The sequence below is a fragment of the Anabas testudineus genome, chromosome 3 (genome assembly GCF_900324465.2).
Source record: "Anabas testudineus chromosome 3, fAnaTes1.2, whole genome shotgun sequence".
NCBI classification, from domain to species: domain Eukaryota; kingdom Metazoa; phylum Chordata; class Actinopteri; order Anabantiformes; family Anabantidae; genus Anabas; species Anabas testudineus.
In genome coordinates, this window is record NC_046612.1 from 10,230,155 (window position 1) to 10,254,202 (window position 24,048).

Consider the following 24,048-nt stretch of genomic DNA (forward strand, 5'->3'; position numbering starts at 1 on the left):
GTAATAAGTACTTTTTATTATTATCGATGAAGCCCATTTAGTTTATTTTCTTGTAGTTTAAAAGATTATGATATCTGGTGTATAAAATAGTATCCCTACAAGGTTCCCAGAGCCCAAGAGATATGCCATTTCTTCTCTTTACAAATAGTTTTGTTTGTAATAACATTCAGTTGTAAGTGATAGAAAACAGAGCAACTAATTTTCATATCTGTGAAAATTGGAACCAGAAAATGTAAGTGCCACTTTAGGCGTGCTAGTGGTGTGGATCTTCTTTCTTTTCTGCATCATTGGTCACAATCAATCATCAAACTTTAATTTTATAAGGTAAACTAAGGAGGGTTTCTTAGTCCGATGTCATCGTCGAGGTCATGATTTAAAACTTTTTAACGTGTTCACTGGTTTCCTCATGATTTCATGAAGCATTTATAAAAGTAGTAGAATTTCTTTTTCATTTTTTTATTATTTTTTTACAATTCTTGAAATGCGGCTCTAACCGCCTCAACTGATTTACATAAACCCCTAAAGACCCTGTTTGCTGTTAGTAGGTGTAGATTTACTATAGAGTACCGTATACAGCACATCAGCAAACCTTATCATGTAGATGTGAATAACACATTTCACTACCACATCTGTAAAGATAAAAAGAAGCAACCTCTGAAAAGACATCATATAGCCTGGAATTGGTGAAAAGGTTTATCTCAAAGCATGACACGAAAAGGTTTTGGAATTCGATGAAAGCTTAGTACATTTTTACTGTGAAGAGTGTTGATGGCACCATCGTTCTGTGGGCGAGACTCTGCACTGAATTCAGAGAAAACCAGTGTTAGACTGCCAAAGACATTAGATTTATAAACTGTCTTAGCGGACTGTGACTGAAACCACAGAGGATCCATCAACACTGCAGACCAAAGCAAAGCTCTAAAGACTTTAATGTCATTTAAAACTAGTGAAATCACTTGAAAAGAACTGTTTACAGATGATCCTCAGCCAAACTAAATGAGCCAAACTAAATCTGTGATCAAGGCAAAGAAAACCCCAAAGTCCCCAAAGGATTTATAATAAATAACGTTTGATACAGTATTGGGGGTTGAATGTTTGAATTTTGGACACTGTTGCATTTCTGGATCCTATCTGGTAAATTTATCCCTGTGATAAGTACAAAACCTAAATAAGACCATTATAATAAAGGAAGGAAGGAATTTATATTTAATTTAACTTTATCTTTCTCTAACGTAACATGAATAACAAACTATTAAATGATGCAGCAGTAAGGTTTTGTAGATTTTGAAAATAAATTAGTTTATTAAATGAATGTCATAAAAAAGAACCAATATTTATTAAACAATATGATCTGTGATCTGTCCATTCATTACAACAGTAAAATGGGCACAAATTAATTTTTAGACACTTTTTTTTATCCAGGCTGTTTAACAAATGGTGTCAAATTCAGAAGAATTAGGCTATAAAGACAATAAGACGGATGCCAACCAGACATGATTATGTAACACTGAGTGCTACAGGTGCTGTCTGAGGTGTTTGTTTGACATAAGGATGAGGAGGAGGAACGACAGCTGTGAGCCTGTCAGCTCAGGTCAACCAACTGGGCAGAAATGTTTTTCCTGAAACCTAATAGTGACATTATTTGAACATTTTTTAAAGGTATTTGTTAGCCAGATATGTACACAGTCCGATGGAGTTGGTGGAAGAACTTACAGACATATTTTAAAATATGCTTCGTTTTTTTTTTTTTTTATCATATCATTAAAGTACAAATTCACATTTTCACAGTATTGTTGAAAAACATCCTTAAGAATTTATGGATTTTAAATAAACGGCCTAAATATGTATGCCAGGTATTTTAGTATAAATAAGATATTATATTATATTATATTGTATTTATAAAAGAACGGTAATGTGTCCTTGGCTGCCACTATAGATGGGGAAATCCAACAGGTGTATTTGTACTATTTTAAAACAGCTTTTACACACACAACCACCATTGGTGTTTTTTTACATCCACCAGTTAACCTGACATGAACACTTCTTGTATGAATATAAAATATCAGCAATGAATGTCACAAGTTGCTTTACAGAAAGTCTTCATCAGCTTCAGCAAAAGCATCTGACGGCATTTTATGTGATGCCCCATTTGATATGGTAGAGGACAGTGTTTCTCCTGCCTATTATTTAAAATTCTGCTAGACTCTGAATTGCAAATGTGGTTATTGATTTTCAGCTGGCTATACATCTTTGTGTGCTTGGTTAAAAAAAAAAAAAGATCCATCAAATACAACAAACACTACCACCATTTGACAGGCAATTACCGATCCAACGATTTTGGGTGTTGATTATGGTAAAGTTGGAGGATTAATGTACATAAAGTACATGTCCAAGTTTAGGGGAAACACAAGAGACCAGTAAATGTTTTCTAAAATGACAATTTAGGTTTAAACAGTGTATGAAAATGGATAAAAGCCCAGGAGGAGAATAGCCTCTTTTTGTGTCAGGTGTAACACAAATATGAAAAAATGAAGACTAGTGGTGTAAGTGTGAGGAAGCTTTCAACATTTTAAGACATGGACTAGGTTGAATGCTGCATGTTTGTAGTGTAGTGTGACTTAAGTATCCAGCGCAGTGTTTTTCTGCAGATGGCTGTTATGAAAGCTGGTGAAGCCCCTGGCTATAGGACGTCACAGGTGTGATAAAGACAGACAGAGCCATATTCAACACACCACGCTGCCTAAACTGGTTACTGCTGATGGGAGGCTGTGTATCCATATGAAACCAAAAAGGAGATGCATCAATACAAATGTTGTTAGAGGTTCTGTTTTATACAAAGACATTTTAATATATTTTATTTAGTGCTTTTTTTAAATTTTGAGGTATTTCACGTACACATTTGACAAAGTGTCAAGGCTCGAGCCATTTAAACCATAATATATGTGCTTACGCTGTGATTTAGTGTTATAAAACATGTATTAAATGTTTATATGTTGCTTGTACGTGTTTAATAGAGAAATTGAAAGCATTGCCAAGAATGTCTCACGAGGTGAGAGATTTCAAGAGCAATAGCTGTTGGTGTCTAATACCACCTTCTTCAAACATAGTAAAACCCTGTGATGAATATTACAGAACCACCTCTCTGTTTGAGGACAGGCTGTGGTGAAAGAGCCACTTAGGTTGAGTGCAATAGTGAGTTTATTGAGGAGACTGAACTGTGTAGGTGTGTGTATTTATAGGTGACAACGTCAGCAGAGGCTCCAGGTAGACCAGTGACCAGACCAGCTGTCTCTATTGAGGCACGGTCTGCTGGACAGGTGGAGTCACTCGGGCTGCACTGTGATTATGGGTGAATAAACTAGATGATGCATCTGTGAGGTGTGGGACTGGGCAAAATGAAGTGCCAGTGATGGAGGTGGTGTTTCTGGAGTCTCAGCAGAGTTTCTGTTTTTTTTTTTTTTTTTTTTTTCTTAGTTGATAGAAATATCTTATCTTCACTCATGACAAGCTCATCTTCTCCAAATCTCACTACACTCTCTTCACTGCAGTAAAGTAATGAAATTATGCCATATTTATGAGTGATGCATATCAAATCAGCAGTGCCATACAATAGTAAAGGACTTCACTTTGTAGAGGTTTGGAAAACATTAAAGTTAGGAGGTTGCAGGTAATCACTTTCTGTCAATGGAAAAACACTGACCAGGAACAGTGATAGACACTGCAGGTTTAGACACTTTTATTTTATTCCCTTTATTGAATTTCAGAAACATCATGTGTGACCAAGATAGATAAACCTCTAGCGAGCCTGCTTACTTCCACTACGCGCACGTGGCTTTAATTGTCACATGAATTGAATTTTATAGGAGTAGAGCAGGGAGAATAAACGAGTCTCAGCTATCCAGTATCATTTTACAAATTATTTTGACTCCTGGAAACCTGGGGTGTACGCAGCCTGCTATTGCCCCTGTAGAGGCAACACAACATTGCTCCCAAACCCACGCCTCACTGTCACCCCTCTCAGCCATCTCTGCCTTTGCCCTTTCCTCTGTCGAGCCAAAAACAGACACCAGCCACAGGTGGTCTCTGTGCTTTATTGGTTCTGACACACATCTTTTGCCTTAAGAGCTTAGAGAGACAATTAAAAATTCATTAGGACAATGAAACGAGAGAGGATAAAAAAGAAATAGGACAGACAACAAGACATAACCTTGCTGAGGCTCCAAAGTGCTCTGACCTATTGTCTACAATGCTGGCGGCGTTATTATGTGTGTGTGTATGTGTGTGTGTGTCTGTGTTGTTTTTTCGTGGCATAAATATAGAAAAAGAGAGTCTAATATAGAAAACAAGGCTGAACTGCTATTACCCTGGAAATCATACGACAGAGGTTTAGATTTGTTTGTTCAGCTTAAACTTCATATTTAACTGTTTTCAGTTTATTTTATGTTCCTCTAAAAACTCATCAAGACTAAGGTTGAACAATATGATCGGAGTGCACTGTCTCCAGACACTTGACTACATTCAAATGATTCTGACTAACAAATAACCATCATCCCTGTGGTGTTTGTTTATTTGCAAATTGGACTATACTTTCTGTCTGTAGCTTGTAATGGATTGAATTTGTATGTTCCCTGATGTGTCCTTTCTACCACTGACCTTTAATGGATTTCCACACATATATTCAATCACTGGCTGTTACACTTGACATCATATTAACTGCAATTTGATGCACATTGTTATATTGGTGTTTGCAACACAAAAGGGATGTGGCAGCCTTATTTGTTCCTGAAGCACATTCACTATGAAAGGGGTTTACTAAGGCCCCTGAAGTGGCTGTCTGAATGGTTGGAGTTAAAACAACATTGTAATATCATCCCTGGAAAAGTTACCTTTGCATCTTCTCCTGAATCTGTTAACATTTACAACACCTTACAATGAAATCTTACAGACACAGTCCTGTATTGTACATAGATCAGACTGTGATCTAATCTTAATGAGCTTAATTCTAGTTTACATAAGATGGTGAGTTTTCAGTTACTTCAATTTAATGGAAGGAAACAGACATTTTGACATATTATTTTAGGAAACTTGTATAGATTCTCCTGTGGGAACCCTGTGGAGTATATGACTATTAAATGTTTCATCCAGCAGTTTCATGTTTAGTTTATGCTGAACATGAGTGCAGATATACATGAGCACGTAGGCAGCATGATTCATGACCTGCCACAATTCTGCTGATTGACATTTGGTGGCAGTAATGGGCCAACAAAGAGAGAAACACTGAAAGCTAGTAAGCATGTTGATACTGTAGAGAAACCAAGTTTTCATTCATGCAAGAGTGTTGCTGACGTCAGATGTGCTTTGGCTTTGATTTGGTCCTGAAGAGAAAACCACCACACCCTGCACACAGGACAATACACTTAAAGATCTCAGGGTGTGATAAGGAGTTTTAAGTGAATTTTTAACTTTAACTTAACTAGCGCTTTCATTTTTTTTATTTTATCTCCTCTTATGTTGGAGTATCCCGCATGTTAATACTGCCTGATGCCCCCACAGTTGATACACTATCCTGGAAATCAAATATTTCTTGATGTAAGAAGAGTCATCACTCATCTTTGTGCACTGGCTTCACATTAGAGTATTGTTAGCAGTCTGTCAGGAGGTGCTCTGGTGTGCTGCGCTCAGGGACGACAAGTGTCAGTTATCTATGTCATGAGGCGTTTAAGGCCTCTGCACTTTAGATAAATATGCAATAATAAGTGAGACATGAGGCCATTGGGTTCACATTAACGTAAGATCGATTCTGTTTTTCACTGTGTCTGATTCTCTCATCTGCTCTCTTTTGGACAGTTCTGTATTTGTCATCCTTGGTCACATGAACATGCAAGTGTCAGATCATTTATTCTATGGAGAGACTTGACGTAAGACCTTAGATGTCAGCCTCTCACTCCTCTCAAATAGCAACATCACTCTACTCTTAACAGAGTAACTGAAAACTTCAAGCTCTCTCGTTATCTCTCCAAATACACACACTCCTCGAATTACCATCTAGGTCACTAGGTTTTGAGATTGTGTATGTTGTGTCTTTGGGCTTAAGCTGTGTTATTTTAATGCTGCAGTATTGAGATGAGACCACACTAGACCTCGTTGTGCTTTTTCAAGATCTTCCCATTCTGGGTAACCAGGAATCCCCTGGTGTTACTGTTGCTCCTCGTTTTCCACATTACATAACGTGGCAAATTTGATCCCAGTGGGATCAAGCCAATAATAAACCACTGAAGTGGTTTTCCAGTAGCTTGTGTAACTGCTGAGGCTTTGAATATTATGCAGTGCATCACACTGAACTCACAGATGAAATGTTTCCAAACATATTTATTATTATAAAATGCGGAGCAGTCACAATTGATGAATTATGCACTACTGATACAACTCTGTACAGTGATTCAATGTTAGTACAGTAATAATCATTCAAGGTTTTGTTTACAGAGAAGTGGTCCTGTAGGTTTTATTCAGTAATGTTCACACAACATCAACAATTCCTGATGTTTATAATAGGTCAACTTGTACACATCATTGCACCCTTGATATTAAAAAAATCCTTCCATGAACATGCACTGGATTGTCAAGCAGTAGGCTTTAAAGGCATAGTTTGACATTTTGGAAAACGTTCTTCTTGCTGAGAGTAGTAGAAGAAGATTGAAACCACTCTCTTGTTTATGTAGTAAAGATGAAGTGGCAGCCAGTGGGCAGATAGCTAGTAAAGCAATCATCTGTCCAAAGACATGTTATAAAACCAATGTGTTAAACTAAATAAAAAAACTGCAGTGTTAATTAATTACCTTTTTATTTACTGGCTTTATTTTTATAAAATAAAATACTTTTTTTTTTTTTCTTTTTCATCAGTCAGAGCAGTTTCCAAAATGTTGAACTATTCCTTTTTATTGGCACTTTATGGTAAACAGGACAAAATGCTTTTGTCTTTTTCTATCGTGTTGATTGAACAATAGAAATAATTTATTTTGACTCACAAAATCAATTTTTGAAACAATTTTGCTGCAACTGTTGTTGATTTGATTGCTGTGTTATTAAATAAAAAGGCTGTGAATATGATTTCATTATTAGAAATTCATCAAAATTATTTATGCTGTGAAATGCTCTTTGACCTTCATGATAATTTATATAATATTTTTAAATTGTACAATAAAGATTTCCCAACAATACATGAGTGTCACACTGAAAAGGTTGGCAGACACAGTAAGAAATTCTGTTATAATGCTTTTTGTACTAAATCTCTGTGTTTGGCATCCCATTCAGTTGGTTTATACTGATTTGACAAACATACAAATAAAACTTTTTTATTACGTTTATATAGAAATAAGTAAACAATATTATAAAACGGTACAAATAAAACTTGTACAAAATTAACGATGTCTGACACATGGCACAAAGGAAATACTCACATAGTAACTGAAAAATTGTTTTTGTTGTACTTGAGGCAGATTATTATCATAATAAACAGAAATGAGATGCTCAAAAAATAAATGTATATAACACCAATCAATCAAATCTATGGTATGAATTGTTCCCTTAATCGAAACATATGTAATCCACATTATTCCAAATTAAGAGGCAGTAGCAACATTTCTAAACACACAACCAACATCTCGTTTCAATTTATAGATGACAAACATAGTTATTGTGCTTGTGATTGCAGATGGTGGACACGCTGTAAGTTTGGCTTGAAATTATTGAGATCAGAGGAGATGATGTGGATTTTTCTGGCGGTAGAGTAGCTACATAGATCAGGAGCTTGTTGAAATATTGTCCTTTTCTCTCCAGATTGTGTTTGGTCCAATCTTGAAAGCTGTTGTCATGCAATGCATAGATATAGGCTTGTCCAAATATAAATGTGGATGGAGGGAACCTTTAAATAACCTGTTTTTTTAATATAATTTTACAGGGATTCATTGTAAAATGAATATGATATGATATGAATCTCAAGCCAGGATTAGATTAGCATAAAGACAAGAAACAGTAACTACCCACAAGTTTTTGTGGAGACCAGAAAAATAAGCTTCTGACATGCTTGCTAGTTGTTTCCAGTCTTAATGCTAAGCTAGGCTAATCATTTGCTGGCTACAACTATATTATATATTTATTGTGCAAACCTGAGAGTGGTATCTAGGGCATCTTCTCAGTAAGAAAGTGAATAAGCACGTTCAACTTTTCCTTTGAAGTCAAGCCTAAACCTCAAAACATATAATTTAATTAAGGTATACCTCATGTCTTCTCACTATGGGGGGGAGACTGGTCTCGCTGAAAGAGCAGGTTCACTCCCTTCCTGAAACGGTGGTCCCTGACACTGTATATAATGACATTACAGCAACTGTTTCCAGTCAGAATCCAGAAGGCAAAAAAAGAGAAGTTACACCAGGTGTACCCCACCACGTTCCCCAGCACGAACACTGCGATGGGAGAGAAGGATGCTGTGAAAGCGAAAGTTAGGATGCCGATTGTTTTGGCAGCCTTAATGTCTGAAAAAGAAGGTCTGTGAGGGCAACCTCCTCCACCTCCCCCCCCATCATGGAGACTCCCCTCTGAGAGCAATTTGCGTTTTTGGGAGTACCGTCGAATACTGGTAAAAGACACAATGTTAACTGCTAACGTGGCCCCAAGCAGTGTGAAGTCAAATGCTGGGAACAGCAGCAAAATGTTGGCATCTGATGGTAGCTGGCCCCGAAACAGTAATGGGGCGTAGTTACACATACGACTGCACTGATTATACTCCAGAGTGAAGTTACTACTGAATATGAGCGGCGCAAGAGCCAACAGAAAGCTGGCAGTCCAGGAGAGAAGGATGAGGAACAGAGTTCGTCGCCGGGTGACCAGGGCATCCTTGTGGAGTGGCCGTAGGATGGCAACACTTCGCTCCAAAGTCATAAGGAAGATGGTGCTGATGGAGACAAAAGTGCATCCAGCAAAAACAGGACCAATCAGCATGCAGGGCTGCCAAGGCCTCACTATTTCACCGAGGGAGTTAGAGGAGGCCGGGGAGACAGAACTACCCTGGAACCAGTTAGGAGGAGCGCTGGTCACCATTAGAGAGATTTCAGTGTAGACAGAGAAAGGGACCACGAGGACACCGACCATCATGTCTGCTATGGCTAGAGACACTGTTAGATAGAGACAAGAAGAAGATGAGGGTGAAAGGGACGCAATGTTAAATTTGACCAACAGTTGAGTCTTAAATTCATTTTATAGAAATGTGATATCCATTTTGTAATCTTTTGTTTTTATATTTTCCCAGGATGTAAACAAATGCTGATGTGCAGAATACACAAGCAAATCACTGATTTACATTTGAAAGGGTAATTACTTTTTTTTTCTTTTCAAATAAATGATTCTACTATCAAAGACCACTGCATGGTAAAAGGGTTCACAGCATTTACCTTTCAAGTATCCCTGTGGGGTTCTCGACTGCCTTGTTTGCACAAAGACCGTAAGTGTAACCACATTTCCAACCACGATGGCAAATGCCAGGCTCACCATGAACACCACTGCGAAGGTGCGATTGAGAAACCCACAGCAACAGACGGTACAGAGAGGGGCCAGTGATTGGCCAGGCCCAACTCCTGCCTGAGCAGCAGTCAAATTAAAAGGGCCGTCTGTGGTTGCCAGCAGAACTGATGTACACCCTGGAACACTGACGTTGGGAAGCAGAGCAGTCATGGCCCAATAGAGACCCGTTTATCCTTGTGATGTTTCAGTGGGAGCACTGCTCAAGAAACCATGTCCTGGGCTGAGAAACTATCCTGTGAAAACACACATTTAAATCACCTGTACAAACTAGAGAAGTGTTGCAAACAGTAGGTCATTAATCTTGTTACAACATTATCATTTAAAGGTGAATCAAACTGTATCACCAACAATAAAATAAAATACTTGTGAAACATAGGTAGCCATAGTGCCAAGAACAACTTCCAAAGAGCTACAGAAATCCAAGGTCAGCTACCATGCTTTTTTTTTTTTAACTCGTGGGTTCTGGTTACATGCTGTTCTTGTACTCTAACACTGTTGGAAGCACCTCGATGATGTCAGCACCCATGTAGAAACTCCAGTAGTAGAGTTCAGTACCAAATGTCTCTCTCAGCTGACAACTAAATACATGATTCCTTCAATCATTAATGCTGTTCACTGTGCTGGAGAGCTAGAAGGTATATTCAGACATTTTCAGACCAGAGAAAAACCAAACCACCAATGAAATATCACAGCTGTGAAACGTAAAATCTTTTAAATGTTATTAGCAGTGAATTAGCCTCAGACTAATGAGACATTCTTGAGAAGCAGGAAGAAATTGTAGTGGTTGTGTTTTAGCCTATTTAGTCTACTTAATTAAGACTCAGTGGAATTGCATATGAAAGCATCACAAACCTGCCTAACGTCTAATTGTCTTCTTCTCATACATTTAAATACAGTGATGGCAAAAACACATTTGGGTCACATGTACTGTTTCAAGGCCACATTGCCATACTGTACCTTGATAAACCTTTTTCATTTCTCTATCAAATGCAGGGTTAACAGCACGAATGGTTACATACAGCTGAAATCAATCATATGTTTAAACAATACTAACTCAAAAAAATTACGTCAAAGTAATCTAAATTAAACAAACTGATATTTTACAATACATAGATGCATCATCACCTACAGCAACAATACTAAAACTCCATCACACCAAATGATCAAGGTCAAGATTTACAATGGAGCAGTGACATCATGAAATGATTGTGTGAATACAAATTGGAAGAGGAAGGGTTAGGGTTATATATCATATATATATATATATATATATATATATATATATATATATATATATATATATATATGTATATATATATATGAATATATATATATATCACTTTTTGGTATATGGTATTTTTAACAGCTATAGGGAATTATTCTCAAGTCACAAAAAAGCAGTTCCTTCACATTTAAAAGTGATAAAAGAAAATGTATTTTTGGGAAGACAGAGGATGAACCTCATTAAGGGGCATTTTGCCTTTACCTTAAGTGAAGATGACAGGCGGCAGTCTTCCCTGCGGCAAGACCCCAGGCAGAGTGAGACAAGCTGCTGACGGCAAAGACAGTGCATGAATGTGCACATACATACAAACACATGCTGTTCTACTGTTGGACAACCAAACCCAGCATCTTCACAATCAGCTCCACCAGTGTTCAATGCAAGGGAAAAATAAAAAGCTGCTCAATAAAACATGTCCTACATCTAGATGTTGTTTGTAGAGACATAAAACACAAGTGTTTTCAGTGGCATAAAGAAATTCTGAGGTTTCAACAGTAGGCCAAGGATTTTATTTTATTTTTTATTAAACACGTTAATAGCCTAAGCTTTGTTAAACTTTGATTTGATGGACATACTGTATATTGTCTAAATTTTGGAATAATGGTTACTATAATGTTTTGGGAGATGTGGATGGAGTTGTATAATGTTTGACCTTGAACCCATTTCTGGCCAATACTTGTTCTTATTTTGGGAAACTGGCTTCATTACTTATAAATTACTACATGTTGATTTAGCTAGTAGTAGTTACGTTTGCAGCAGTGTACACATGAATATGCAGACTTACAAACGATTACTGGATTACAGTCATATTGAAAAAACATAAAAATGTGATGATACTTAATTTTCTGCATTTCCATATGATTGTGAAATGATATAATTATGTTTGTGTGTTCAGATTTGACTGAGGTCTAAGACTCTAAGAAGGAAGAGAAATTACCACATTTTGATTACCACACACGTTGATTTTCCACATTTATCAGTTTTGATCATTTTATTTTTACTATATAAAATCTTGAGCTAATATTAATTTTGTCTTCTGGTCTGCTCTGTTAATTGTTGCTTTTGAGCATCTGAACTTGTTGAGTTTGTGTGTATGAGTGTAGTAAAATTAGAGATTGTGTACGGATTGGGTTACGATGGCTCGAGGTTGGAGTGCGTAAAGAAATACAAGTAAGAGCTGTCACATGACTGGATTCTCATGGACTGACAATAATAGCTCCTTTATTGTATGTTGGGTGTTTTCACTCACATGCTGCAGCTGTGAGAAAAAAAAAGATAATATCCCTTTGTAAATTCTGTTAAGAGGAGCGAAGCAGAACGTCTGTAGATAGTTTAAAAGGCTTTAACTATTCATCTGTGGCTTGAGAGGAAAAGTTAGGGCATCACCAACATCATTTGGATGCTCACTTTTGAACCACAAGTGTTTTGGGGGATTTTGGGGGAAATCCAGCTAATAGTTGTCAAGAATCATCAACATTATAATCTGTACAAAATCTTATGGTGTTGCATCTTATAGTTGTTAAGATACTCTTGTCTGAAGTTGGGCACTGACCACCTAACTAAAATATCTAACTTTCACATTTCAAGGCAGTTTTTTGCCGTGTTGTGCAACTAAACATATTTAATCGCATTGTCTTGAGACCAGTGTGCTGCAGTGGATTATCAAGACTGTGTCCATGATTGACAGGTCGGGCATACAGAATGTAGATTCGCTCTCAGTGCAGGTTTACTTGTGGTTCCTAGAGTTTCCAAATGTAGAATGGGAGGCAGAGCCTCTAGCTTTCAAGCTCCTCTCATGTGAAACCATCTCCAGTCCAGGAGGCAGATACCCTCTACTTTTAAGACTAGGCCTTAAACTTTCCATTTTTATAAAACTTATAGTCTTAGTTACTCTGCAGTAGACTGCTGAGGAACCTGATGCACTGAGCCCATCTCCTCTCTATCTTCTGCCTGCTGTTGCTCTTCTTTGCTCTTTCTAATTTCCACTAACCCAACCAGTCGAGGCAGATAGCCACCCACCGTGATCCTGGTTCTGCTGGAGGTTTCTCCGGGGAGGGAGTTTTTTCCTCTTCACTGTCACCTAGTGCTCACTCTATAAGCTTTCCACATAAGTCTTTATGATCTTAACCTTACAGCATAAAATGCCTTGAGACGACTTTTGTTGTTGCTCTGGCGCTATACAAATAAACTGATTTGAAACATTGAAATGGCAGCGCTTGCTCAAAGCTCTCAGGCCAGGTGGCCTGATGCACAGCAGGGTCATGTGCAGTAATATTGGACAGGCTCAGAGCCACCTGAGGGCAGCTGCCACAACACATGAGCAGAAAGACGACTTTCTCTTCACATCTTGACCTGTCAGTCCGTTCGTCTTGGTTTCCCTGGTGTTGGTCTAAAAAGCAAAGTTATTTTTGCGCATGTTAGTGTCTCACAACTGTGGGAATATTTTTGCTTTTGCTTTTCAAGTTCTCTGGTAGCATTTATTCTTTCAATGTTCTTGCCATCTGGCCAAATGAAAGTGTGCTACAAGGTATAAAAGATTACCAACCGGCTTGGTGTACGCGTCACCACAGCAAAACTATGCATTGCACTTAAAAGGTGAGGCCAGTCAGTTTCTACATTTTTGTTATTGTCAACAAATCCCCCCAAAAACAAAACTTAAACAAAAAAAACCTAAAAAAAACATATTAGTAAACTGCACAGCTGCACTGAGTGATATACAGTAGTTCTTTTACATGAAAATTTTGCCTTTATCAGTTAAAAAAAAAAGAGCTCCAAAGGTTAAAAATAAACATCATCAATTTATATCAGCTATAAAGATCTATGAAGCCCATGAAGATCTGTTTTTATAAAATGCTATAGTTGCATTTTTGTAAAAGAAACATGTGACTTACTGCAGCAGTGTGACTCACTCATATGTTACCCAATAGCACTACTGGATAATAAAAATAAATAAAATGTATTTTTTGGTCAGTAATTAAAAAAAATACTTGCACTGGAATTTGTTAAACAGAAATAGCTATACTTATCTAGATATAAGTATATTTTTGATACTCTCTATGCACTAAACACACTGTAAACCTACTGCTGCATTGATGGCAGTGTGGGCACCTGCTAATATATTCCTTCCTTTGTGTTTATGTGCTCTCTCAATGAGTCTTAGCCTAGATTACACACGTCACACCTACCTCACTATACTCAGTCAATAGCTGCTGCATGCCTCAATAATCATACACTAAGCAGTGATTCACGTCACGGTTTCATTATCAAGGTTTGTCAGAGTAGGAGATTTCTTATAATGAAAATTATTTTATGTCATTATATTATTGATCTCATATGGGCAAAGTTAAACTAAAGACATTTTTCCTAAAACATTAGGTTTACAGCAGTTACATGGATAAAAAACTTTAAGTTGTTCGAGTATTTTGCTGCTCAGTTTTCACAAGTTGCTTCCCATGGAACAGCCCAAAATAATAAACATAAGTGCAATAATTGCAATTACAAATACAATTTAGAATCATTTGATTGCATTAGCATGTCCCTTTGTATGCAGGTATAAACCAGTCAGTGTTTATGTGCAAGTCCAATTCTTTAATATTTATATAGAGTTATTATAAGTAATATTTTTCTGTTATGTTATTAAGTGAGGTTTTGGCATTTCTCTGGGAGAAACATTGCTCATGAGTCACATAACTATGTAATATTTTGATTGACTGTGGTGTACTTAATCAGCACAACTTTGGCCATTTGTAATAATATAGAAACCATTTATGCCAAAGATGAATAGAATTTATCTGATTTTAAAAACTCACATATCTCAAGTTACAAATGAATTTATACTGTCAAATGATATCAGACATGCACCCACCAACAAATACCAACCAACAAACGAAGATGGGATGACCTTACCAGCATTTCCACTGTTATGGGTCATAGAGTAATTGATGACAGAGTAACAATCCAGTATAAAAACACTGACGTAGTGGAAGTAAAATCCAGTTAAAGGTCCTCCAGTGAAGAAGAAAGTGGAGCTGTAGTCCTCTCATCATTCATTCATTTTCCCTAGGAACACACAGTAAACGCAAAGGCTCTCACACACTCCAGCTCCCTGTCCTTGTGATTCAGCCTCTCCCTACTCCCTCCTCCTCTTCTGTGGAGCGCTCAGCCTCCAGTCCCCACTTCACTGCTCCCCCTCTTCTCACATCCCTTCACCCTCTGCATGGCTTGGAGTCCTTTTCACATGCACAAGCACTTTCCCAAGAGCTTCAAGGTAAAAAGTCCTCAGCAACGTCTTTTACTCTCCTCTGCCGTTCTTTACTCCCACGTTCGCCTTCTGACGTGCCTCCCCCATTTGCTCTTATCCTCTCTTCTTTGTTCTTCACTACTTCAGACATCTCTCATGCTTCGTTTCTCACAGCTCCCAACACTGTTGACATTTAACTTTCAGTCCACGCTTCATTATACTCTTTGTCCTCAAGCTTATTTTAATCTCCATTTCTTTTCCTTGCTGTACAACTTCAGTCTTTGTTCCTTTCACTCATCTAAACAGCTGACAGTGTTTTCATTTTTGTGTTTTGTGTGCTGTAAACTAGATGCAGAATAAAGGAGAGAAACAGGGATGGAAATAGAGAGAGGTATAACATTGTACTACTAGAGATGACCCTGTTACAGTATGAGAAGGGGCAAAATACATTTATACTCTCTTGGGCATTTGTTGAGCTTTGAACCCTATGGCCTATGTCCATGGCTTTGATTGTGTCTGGCATACAGGTCACGTCCCATCCTCTTTGTTGTCCTCCAGGGAACAGAGACTATAGTGAGAACTACAAGTAAAAACCCTGCACTCAGATGTCATATGGAAACGCTGAACAACACATTGCAGCATCACTGATCACTAATTCACTTCTGCTTTGACCTTTGTATACAAAATCTCCCTGACACAGGCTGAAGTTGAAGCCAAAAGTGAAGCTTACATTCTGATATACACTTGCTGGCCACTTCATTGGGTACACCTATATATATATATATATATATATATATATAATCTGATGCAATCAATACAGCAGCTCTGCGTGAATTCTACTTTTCCAAGGTTATAGTTTAAAATGAATGAGAGGGCCAAAACATTAAAAACACCTTAATGTAATCCACTCCAGTATGACTTCACTATGACCTCAATAATAAACATATAGCAGAGTTATCACCTTTCTCAGTTTCGATAAAAGCTGAGAAATTGTGCCCTTGTAAAAGTAGAATTCATGGCAGAGCTGCTGTGCTGATTTGTATTAAATTACACTGGTGTATTTAATAGTGGCCAATGAATGTGTACGTACAGTAAATACTGAAGAAATGTTGATGATACCAGAGCTGCAGTGTACATGGTTAACAGCAAATTGTCTGTCAGGACGATGTTTTGTAAATCTGCCAAATATATAACACAAGGGCATATTTAATTTTATAGTAAGGTTCATATTGTATGGTAGAAGTCATTCTACCATAAATATAAGCTGCATTTTCCTTAATTAATTCTGTCTAAGGTGATTTCTTGAAATTTGCACAACTGTCAACTTGGACTCTGTGTTGAACTGATTTGATTTTGGTAGCCAGAGGTCAAAGGTGAAGGTCACTGTGACCTTATGCATGAAAATGTTTTGGTCATGGTTACTTCTTGTTAGTGTTAGAGCTTCACTGAGCAGAATGACACATTCATGTAGTTAAACTAAAAATTAGACAACATGATTTATACAACTAATTTGAAAGCCAATCCTAATGTGAAGTGAAGCCTGCACTGCACATACACTGTGTATAAAAACATTCAGTATTCATATATTGTGTTTTTTTTTCAGTGTGGGAGGATATGGAAATATCATTTTAGGAACATAAATTGATAATAGTCAAAGTAAAACTTAGTTCAGTTTCAGGTTCTATTTGGATCAAAAGTTATATTTTGACATAAGGATGAGATTGTAGACAACGAAAGAAGGTCATCAAAGTTATTCCATTTCATCCTGAGGACAACTTGTAAAATTCACAACAATCTATCCAGTAGTAGTGGAAACATTTTACTTAAAGCCACAAATGTCAACCTCATACCTCAGCATGAAGGTCATTGGGTTGCTAGATTTCTCCTGTGGGAAATATGGATGGGAGTACAGTCATGGAGAAGATTTTGAGATTTTTCCCAGTATAAGTGGAAACTAGAGAGTGAGATAATCTCCACAGTAACGTGATTACTCTCTAGAAATGTGCCAAGGCTTGGAAAGCCCATGTTAAATCTTCTTTTACAATTAAGCTGACTTGAATTGCACAATATTCCTGAAAGCATGGAAGAGGAAGGGATGCTTTGAATATCTATGTACATAGAGCACAGTTACAATTTAAATATACATTCTGCTCATATTAGTACATACTTACTAAAAATAAACATTTTATGCCATTTGTTTTTTATTTAGTCTTTTCTCAATGTATTTACTGGAAACCAATAGTAACAAAATGCAAAGATGAAAAATAAAATGCTAAATCAGATGATTCATTGACTCTTTCCAGACACTGTTACTTGTGCATACTACTGCACCTTGAACACTAAACATTGATTAATTGAAATGAAATATCTTGTCATCACAAACATTTCTGTGACCTCTTGTAAATACACAAGGCAGCAATGCTGGACTTTCCCCACTATAGTAACAAATCAGAATAATTACACAGTTAACTATTTACTGCCAGGGTTTTGATGTAATATAGTGTTTTTGTCACTGTCAAATAACCTTCAAGGCAACACTTGCCTAATTTCTGCAATAGCAAATTAAACAGCACAGTGTGTTGTAACGTTCAATTTTCTTCCAGAGTTAAAAACTGTCACCTGGCATCGTTTACTTTAAAACTTTGATGCAAATCAATTAAATAAAGCAGATTTTTTTATACTCCAACACTCAACACATAACAGGAATTCTTTCAGAATGACCTGAATTCCCTTTATCACAATAGAAACCTGTGCCGTATGTGCCACGTGCTTTATATAAATGTTGATTTATTTCTAAATCCAGTTTGTGGAGTGTCTGCCAACTAACGGAAAGTGAGATTTCACAAGCGTTTATTTCAGATTCTGGGAATAACGTTTTTTGTACAGAGCAGAAATTTCCAGGGCAAAGTTTCTGTCTCTCAGCACATATAAATACCGCTTGCTCCAAATTACATACTCATCATACTCCATCACTGCAGAAGACTACATTAGCAAAAACATGTGGTAAGTTAATATAATATTTTAATTAATTATTTTTCTAATATTTTCATATTTTTTAAATCCCTCTAAATACAGCCTACCTAAACATAATTCTCCATCCTTACCTCCAAATAATATACTTCAGATTAAAATTAAAAAATTGTCTTTACTTGCAAAATGAATATTGCACACTGTTAGTCTAAGCAGGATTTTACTATAAAAACTTCAAGCCTATATATTTTTTAAATACTTAAGTGAATGTGTTTTCAAGTAATTATCCAGGAATGTTTTGTGAGCTGTTGTAAATCAACTGCCTAATATTCTAAGACTATAATAAAACAAAAATATATCCTTAAGTAGGACATTCACTGTTTGTTCATCATGATTCTGTTCTTGTTTGAAGGTATCATCAGACTGTGCTCCTCCTGGTTGCCTGGGCCTGCCTGGCAGATGTGTCTCACACTGAAGACTTAATGAAGCCTTTTGTGTCAGGTAGCACACACTAACATACGTTATACAAATGCAAACATATACACTCATAAACATAGAAAACAAAATAGAAAAAACAGCTAATTTTGCCCATAAATCTGACACATTTAAAATCCGACCTGATGATGGCACTGGAAGTGATCACTAAAGTTATTACAAATGATAGTCTGGCGGGCATAAATGGCAACCCATCTCATAATTGTGGTACATTTTACTGCTTACTATTAGTATTACATTCACTGTGGCACTAAAGGAACAATTATCAAAGTCTTTACATTATTTGGGAACCATGAATGTAGACCAGTACCTCCTTGACAGCTGCTCATACAGGTATCTCTTGCATAAAATAACACAGGCTATCACTGCTCTGAAGCTTTAGTATCTTACAGGAAAATTGCCTGCTTCCCTGCTTCACTTCAGACAACTCATAACAATAGACCAAGCAATCCCAACGTGAGATTTGACTAAATTGACTGGAGCCATACTGAAAAATAATTTTTTGAAGAAGGATGTATTTTCTGTATAAAGGACACACATAATGCAATGTGGAAGACATTTAATGTAACACAACCACTAAATTCACTTTTTATTCATGCAGTTGCTGTAATGCATCAAACCAGTTAGTCACTCATTCATTTGATTGAGCTTGTAAGCTATTATCTGCTGTGTTTAATACATTGGAAATCACTCATGGTAAATAAACCCTGTCAATATGTACAGCAAGATTAATGACCATGAACAGTCTTTGGACTGCAGCACGGAGCCACCTGTGCACAGTTCTTAGTGCAATCACTTTATACTTTATACAGTTTTTCAAGATGATCTCAGACAGACAAAAGCACACATAGTAGATTTTCATATTTGCTTGACACTGAATAAATTAAAGGCCACTAATTTAAATGAAACTTTCAGAGCATGAGCATGTTACATTCAGAAGACAAGGCTGAGATAAAAGCAGATCTCCAAAAGTGATAACAGTATTCAGTAATTCAGCAGTGCATCCCTACTACGTTGTTACTCTAGTCACATCATTTAAAAAATATAAAAAAGTTCTACTAGAGTGAAAGCAGGAAAGAACATATGACAGTGTTAAACTAATCAAGCTGTTCAAGTGTTTTTATATCTGGGGTGAAAAAATGAGAACAATTACACAAAACAGTCACCAGAGACAGAGACTGAATTCACAGACAGCAAATAGACCTTTTTATAGAGTTTAAAGGAAATGCATACTTTTTTAAAATTTAGAACAAATGTTAACAAAGTAGTTAAAGTCAACAAAGAGCATCTGGAGAAATTCTGGACAGAGATTTACTACAAAAATGTCATGTCAAAAAGAAGTATGGTAAATATATAATGTATACAGGGTTTATTGGTGGGGCACTAGTATTGATCCCTGTGGTACACAGATATCAACATTTTTATCATTTATTCAACAAAATTTGATCACTGGTATCAAAGCCTCTAAATAAAATATAGAAAATAGAAGAAATCTAAATTTAGATACATTTACAGGTATATAAATATGTCATCTAAAAGCTAAAAAATGTATATGTCTATATCTATTTTCCAGTTTCCAAGTCAGCATCCCTCCGTTCCAGGCGAATGGTTGGAGGCACTCTGGCCCCTCATGTCCCCTGGCAGGTCATGGTCTACATTGCTGACAGCATACTGGATGGAGGCTATGCAGGTGGTGCTCTCATCTCTGACCGCTGGATTTTGACAGCTGGCAGAAACCTATTTGTCAATAAAAGTCGACAGCACATTCAGGGAAAAAATCCTATCGTCCCTAAAGTGTATCTTGGAATTTCACAACGGGCAGAAGCTGATGAGGTTGCAGTAGAAAAGGTGAGAAAAAATGTAATAGTTAATAAGAAGGTTGTTTGTACAAGAACTGTTCACATTCTTTTTTTTTATCTGAAAGAAAACTTCAAGGATTCTGGAGCCACAGGAAATATGTACAGTATTACATAACGCACAGTCATAGATTATTTTTCACTGACATTTTTCTACTTTTATTCCTTAGACACTTCATTTATATATCTGCATCATTACAGTATAGAAAAAATTACATCTTGTTCCTGACTCATTTATTTACATTTTTACTGCTAATGTTTTTATCCATAATGGCTTATTTGACACAGCTACAGGGATACAATGTTGAAATAGCACCATCCACCAAAAAAAAAAAAAAACAGTGTGTTTGTAAAATATCAGTTCTTTAGGAGCTCATACAGAACAAAAAACAGATTTAAAGCTTTGGAATGAACATAATGAATGACAGAGGGTTGCAAGGTGATTACTCATGACCGATCAGTGTGTTGAATATACAATATAACAACCTTCTGCAAAGCTAAAATATATTTTTCATACCTGGTCTTTTTTAAATGTCTTTTGAAATACTCTGTAAACTTTAATACACTTTTATCTCTAAAATCTATTATGAGAGGTGAAAATTGCTCAAATGAACTACTCACAATTTACAGGCGTGCACTCTGTAACAAGACGTTGCTTTGTTAAGACAAGCCTGCAAGGTCATATTTCACTGCTTAAATGTGAAATTGACTTCTTTAATGAAAATGAAAACCCAGATTGACGATCAAAACACCTCCTCTCCCTCCTTGCAGGTTGTTCTCCATCCAGGCTTTCAGAACCAGTCGGACTGGGACAATGATCTGGCTCTGATTAAGCTGAAGAAGCCTGTGGTTATGAGTGATAAAGTGACCCCCATCCCTCTGCCTGAGAGAGGCCAGGACCTGCCCAACACTGTGGGCGGATTGGGGGTCATTGCCGGCTGGGGCTGGGGGATCCTCCTCACTCCTGCTAAGTCCCTTAAATACCTCAAGCTCTCCCTGGCAAACCACTCTCACTGTAAAGCAGAATATGAACACATCTCATTCACACCAGCCGTAGACGACAACATGTTCTGTACTGAAAACACAGCGTATGAGGAAAACGTTTGTTTCGGTGATGCAGGAGGTGCTCTGGCTGTGACGGATGCTGACACTGGGGATATTTATGCTGCTGGGATCCTTTCCTATGACAAGGCCTGTAACAGGTATAAGCATGCTGTCTATATGAAGATTTCCTCATATTTACCCTGGATCCACTCTGTCATCAGAGGAGATACAGAGAAATCAGCTGCTCTGCGCTCCAAAGCAATGTCTAAGATGTATTCATGGCAGCCGTCTAAAGCTCCAGGCTCTGGCCTTTGACTTTGTAGAGAAAATCACTGTAATAAAAACATGTAATGTAACCACTGCTGTGTTTTGTCTCCTCATTGCTGTGACTGAAACAAGGAAATTTTACATTTTTGGACAAGCTCTAGTATTAAGTATAATATAAGTATCTCTATCGACACACGCTGAAACAAAAGAAAAGCAGTATCATCAGTTGCTTCAGGAAATGGACATGAAGTCTACAAATGCCTTCCACAATAGATTGACAGTGTGAAACTAACTTACTTAATCTAAAAATTTAAACAATTCAAACAACTGTGTCTCAGCTATCTCTGTGACAGCTGGAGTGTGCCTATAATCAGGTGGAGTGCTTTGATGTTATATGCGGTTTGCTACTCATTATCTACTCACAGTCCATGTGAGCTTCCCCTAACCATAACCAAGCAGATATTTCAATTCAATCTTTTTACAGCCCAAGCCTACACATTTTAAAGAGTCTTAAAGTCTTTGTTTTCAGATTAAATTTTGTGCACTTTGGAAAACAGTTTGGAGAATTTGGAAGATTCATTTATTTAACAAACTATGTTGTCCACATCTGATGTTTCACTGTTAATGGTTTTCCAAAGTTTTTCACACTGTTAACTAAAAAGAGATTTAGAAAGCTTCAAAGTTTGAGACAACATTTCGGCACGTGAAGGCAAAAACTGACAAAATGAAATAAAAGTGAAGGACACAACTCAGAATTTATGGCTTTCAAGTCGTTGCCTGTAGATGTTTTTTTTTCTACCAATAGCATCAAAGATATTTTGGTCTGGCAGGTGTGCTCGCTCTGACACAAATCATGAACTGTCTCAACAACAAATGCATTTCTAAACCCTAGAAAAATAGGATGATGACAGCTGCCTGTCCAGTCGATGCAACAGAAGTAAGATAAGAGGGAAGGAAAAAAAATCAAAGTGCAAGGCTGCGCCTACTGATATTAGTACTCTATATTGTTCTAAGTGCAGGGTTGACGAGAGGCTCATATTCTTATATCATCAAATGTGAGTCATTTAATCTGGTAACTATAAAACTGTAGACTATGAAAAATGAGTCTTGTTTAGATTCTGAAAATACTTGTTGTTTACTCTGCATTCATTAAGGGTAAAAAACAAGTGAATGGTGACAAATTAAAGTGAAATAAATGAGCGAAGAAACAATATGAAAGCAGATGCATGAAATAGGGAGCTATATTCACACGTATTCATGTAATGATAGTCATGACATCTCAAAATCTCTTGCCTCTTTTGCAGTGGCACTTGCTTTAAAACACTTCATGATCATGGCACCAGCTTTCTTGTCTTACATGCTTCCAATCTACAAAGACCTCTCAGGACTTGTGAGTTGTGCAGTACAACATCTAATTTATTTGAGTCAGGGAGACCAAACCTAAAGTTTACAGCATGACTGTATGTGTCTTAGCTTACAGTCAGTGATTTCATATTGGCAGCACACTGTCTCTTTAACTACTTAGTGAAATGTATCTTTTTAATGTTTTGGGCGTTTTTAGCTGAAATAAAAATGCAGCTGAAAAGAGTAAGAAGTCTTTTTAAGCAGGTCTGTAACAGAGACCATTAAGTTTTCCTCTATGGCTTCTAAAATATTAATATCCCTGTCATGGGCTGTTACCCTCTACCAGTCTCAGAGTGCACTGTCTCTGGCTCCCTCACTCCTGCAGAGCAGTAACTGCGGTCACAATGCAAACAGTCTCTCTGTTTGCATTGTGACAGAAATATTGTGCGAACATGTTGTGCATGTCGTATGGCTAAATGTTTGTCCTACAGTCTGGTCTTTGTAGTTATTGCGAGAGAGTTGCTGCACGCTTTGGACAGATTTGGAGGTTTTGTACATCACATGCGCTGTTTGCGTCTGTTGTCGAAGATGAGGCCAAATGTAAAACTGCGCCTCTGGTAAAATCCTGTGTGTGTCTCAGCTGTAACAGATAGTGGCACAGATGGTTTTTCATCAGTGCCGTAAGTGTTGCAGAATGTATATCGACTCTGTAAACACTCCTGAATTAAAAATACATGTGTAGAATTTACAAGTGGAGCTTTTCATGTGTTGGTTAATTTAACTCTGGTTCTGTAAAGTGACATGCAAAGTGGCATTATTTTTCACTATTTATTTGATTTATGATTGTGATGAGTGCTAGTTTTTAATAACATTATGCGTTATTAAAAAGATAACATGAAACACTCTGTTAACTTTCATTAAATGAGGCGCTGTCTGGTATTCATCTCGTCACGTACAGTTATTGTTGATTATAT

General features: G+C 37.0%; 2 protein-coding genes across 4 annotated transcripts; one reads left to right on the forward strand and one right to left on the reverse strand.

Annotated features, from left to right (window-relative positions):
• Nucleotides 1-5,673: 5,673 nt before the first annotated feature.
• On the reverse strand, nt 5,674-14,975 carry LOC113174452 (trace amine-associated receptor 13c-like). 3 transcript variants are annotated; one of them, XM_026378488.1, is made up of 4 exons: nt 14,765-14,975; nt 11,063-11,125; nt 9,447-9,809; nt 5,674-9,170 (listed from the first exon to the last, which is right to left on the reverse strand). In XM_026378488.1, exons 3-4 carry the CDS (start codon nt 9,724-9,726, stop codon nt 8,278-8,280), a joined length of 1,173 nt encoding a protein of 390 aa, XP_026234273.1. In that variant the 5' UTR covers nt 9,727-9,809; nt 11,063-11,125; nt 14,765-14,975; the 3' UTR covers nt 5,674-8,277. The 3 variants fall into 3 exon arrangements, with proteins under 3 accessions (XP_026234273.1, XP_026234274.1, XP_026234272.1); XM_026378489.1 differs by having other exon boundaries at nt 11,063-11,128; XM_026378487.1 differs by having other exon boundaries at nt 11,063-13,247.
• A 2,993-nt stretch (nt 14,976-17,968) lies between these two features.
• hp (haptoglobin) lies at nt 17,969-21,819 on the forward strand. The gene is made up of 4 exons (XM_026379165.1): nt 17,969-18,101; nt 18,481-18,569; nt 20,137-20,411; nt 21,191-21,819. Exons 1-4 carry the CDS (start codon nt 18,097-18,099, stop codon nt 21,776-21,778), a joined length of 957 nt encoding a protein of 318 aa, XP_026234950.1. The 5' UTR covers nt 17,969-18,096; the 3' UTR covers nt 21,779-21,819.
• Nucleotides 21,820-24,048: the final 2,229 nt, after the last annotated feature.

Coding starts and splice junctions, on each gene's coding strand:
- LOC113174452 (XM_026378488.1), bottom strand. CDS start 9,726: ATGACTGCTCTGCTTCCCAACGTCAGTGTTCCAGGGTGTACATCAGTT. Junction 9,171..9,446: donor CCCACAGGGATACTTGAAAG/GTAAATGCTGTG, acceptor TCTATCTAACAG/TGTCTCTAGCCATAGCAGAC.
- hp (XM_026379165.1), top strand. Junction 18,570..20,136: donor AATGAAGCCTTTTGTGTCAG/GTAGCACACACT, acceptor TCTATTTTCCAG/TTTCCAAGTCAGCATCCCTC. Junction 20,412..21,190: donor ATGAGGTTGCAGTAGAAAAG/GTGAGAAAAAAT, acceptor CCCTCCTTGCAG/GTTGTTCTCCATCCAGGCTT.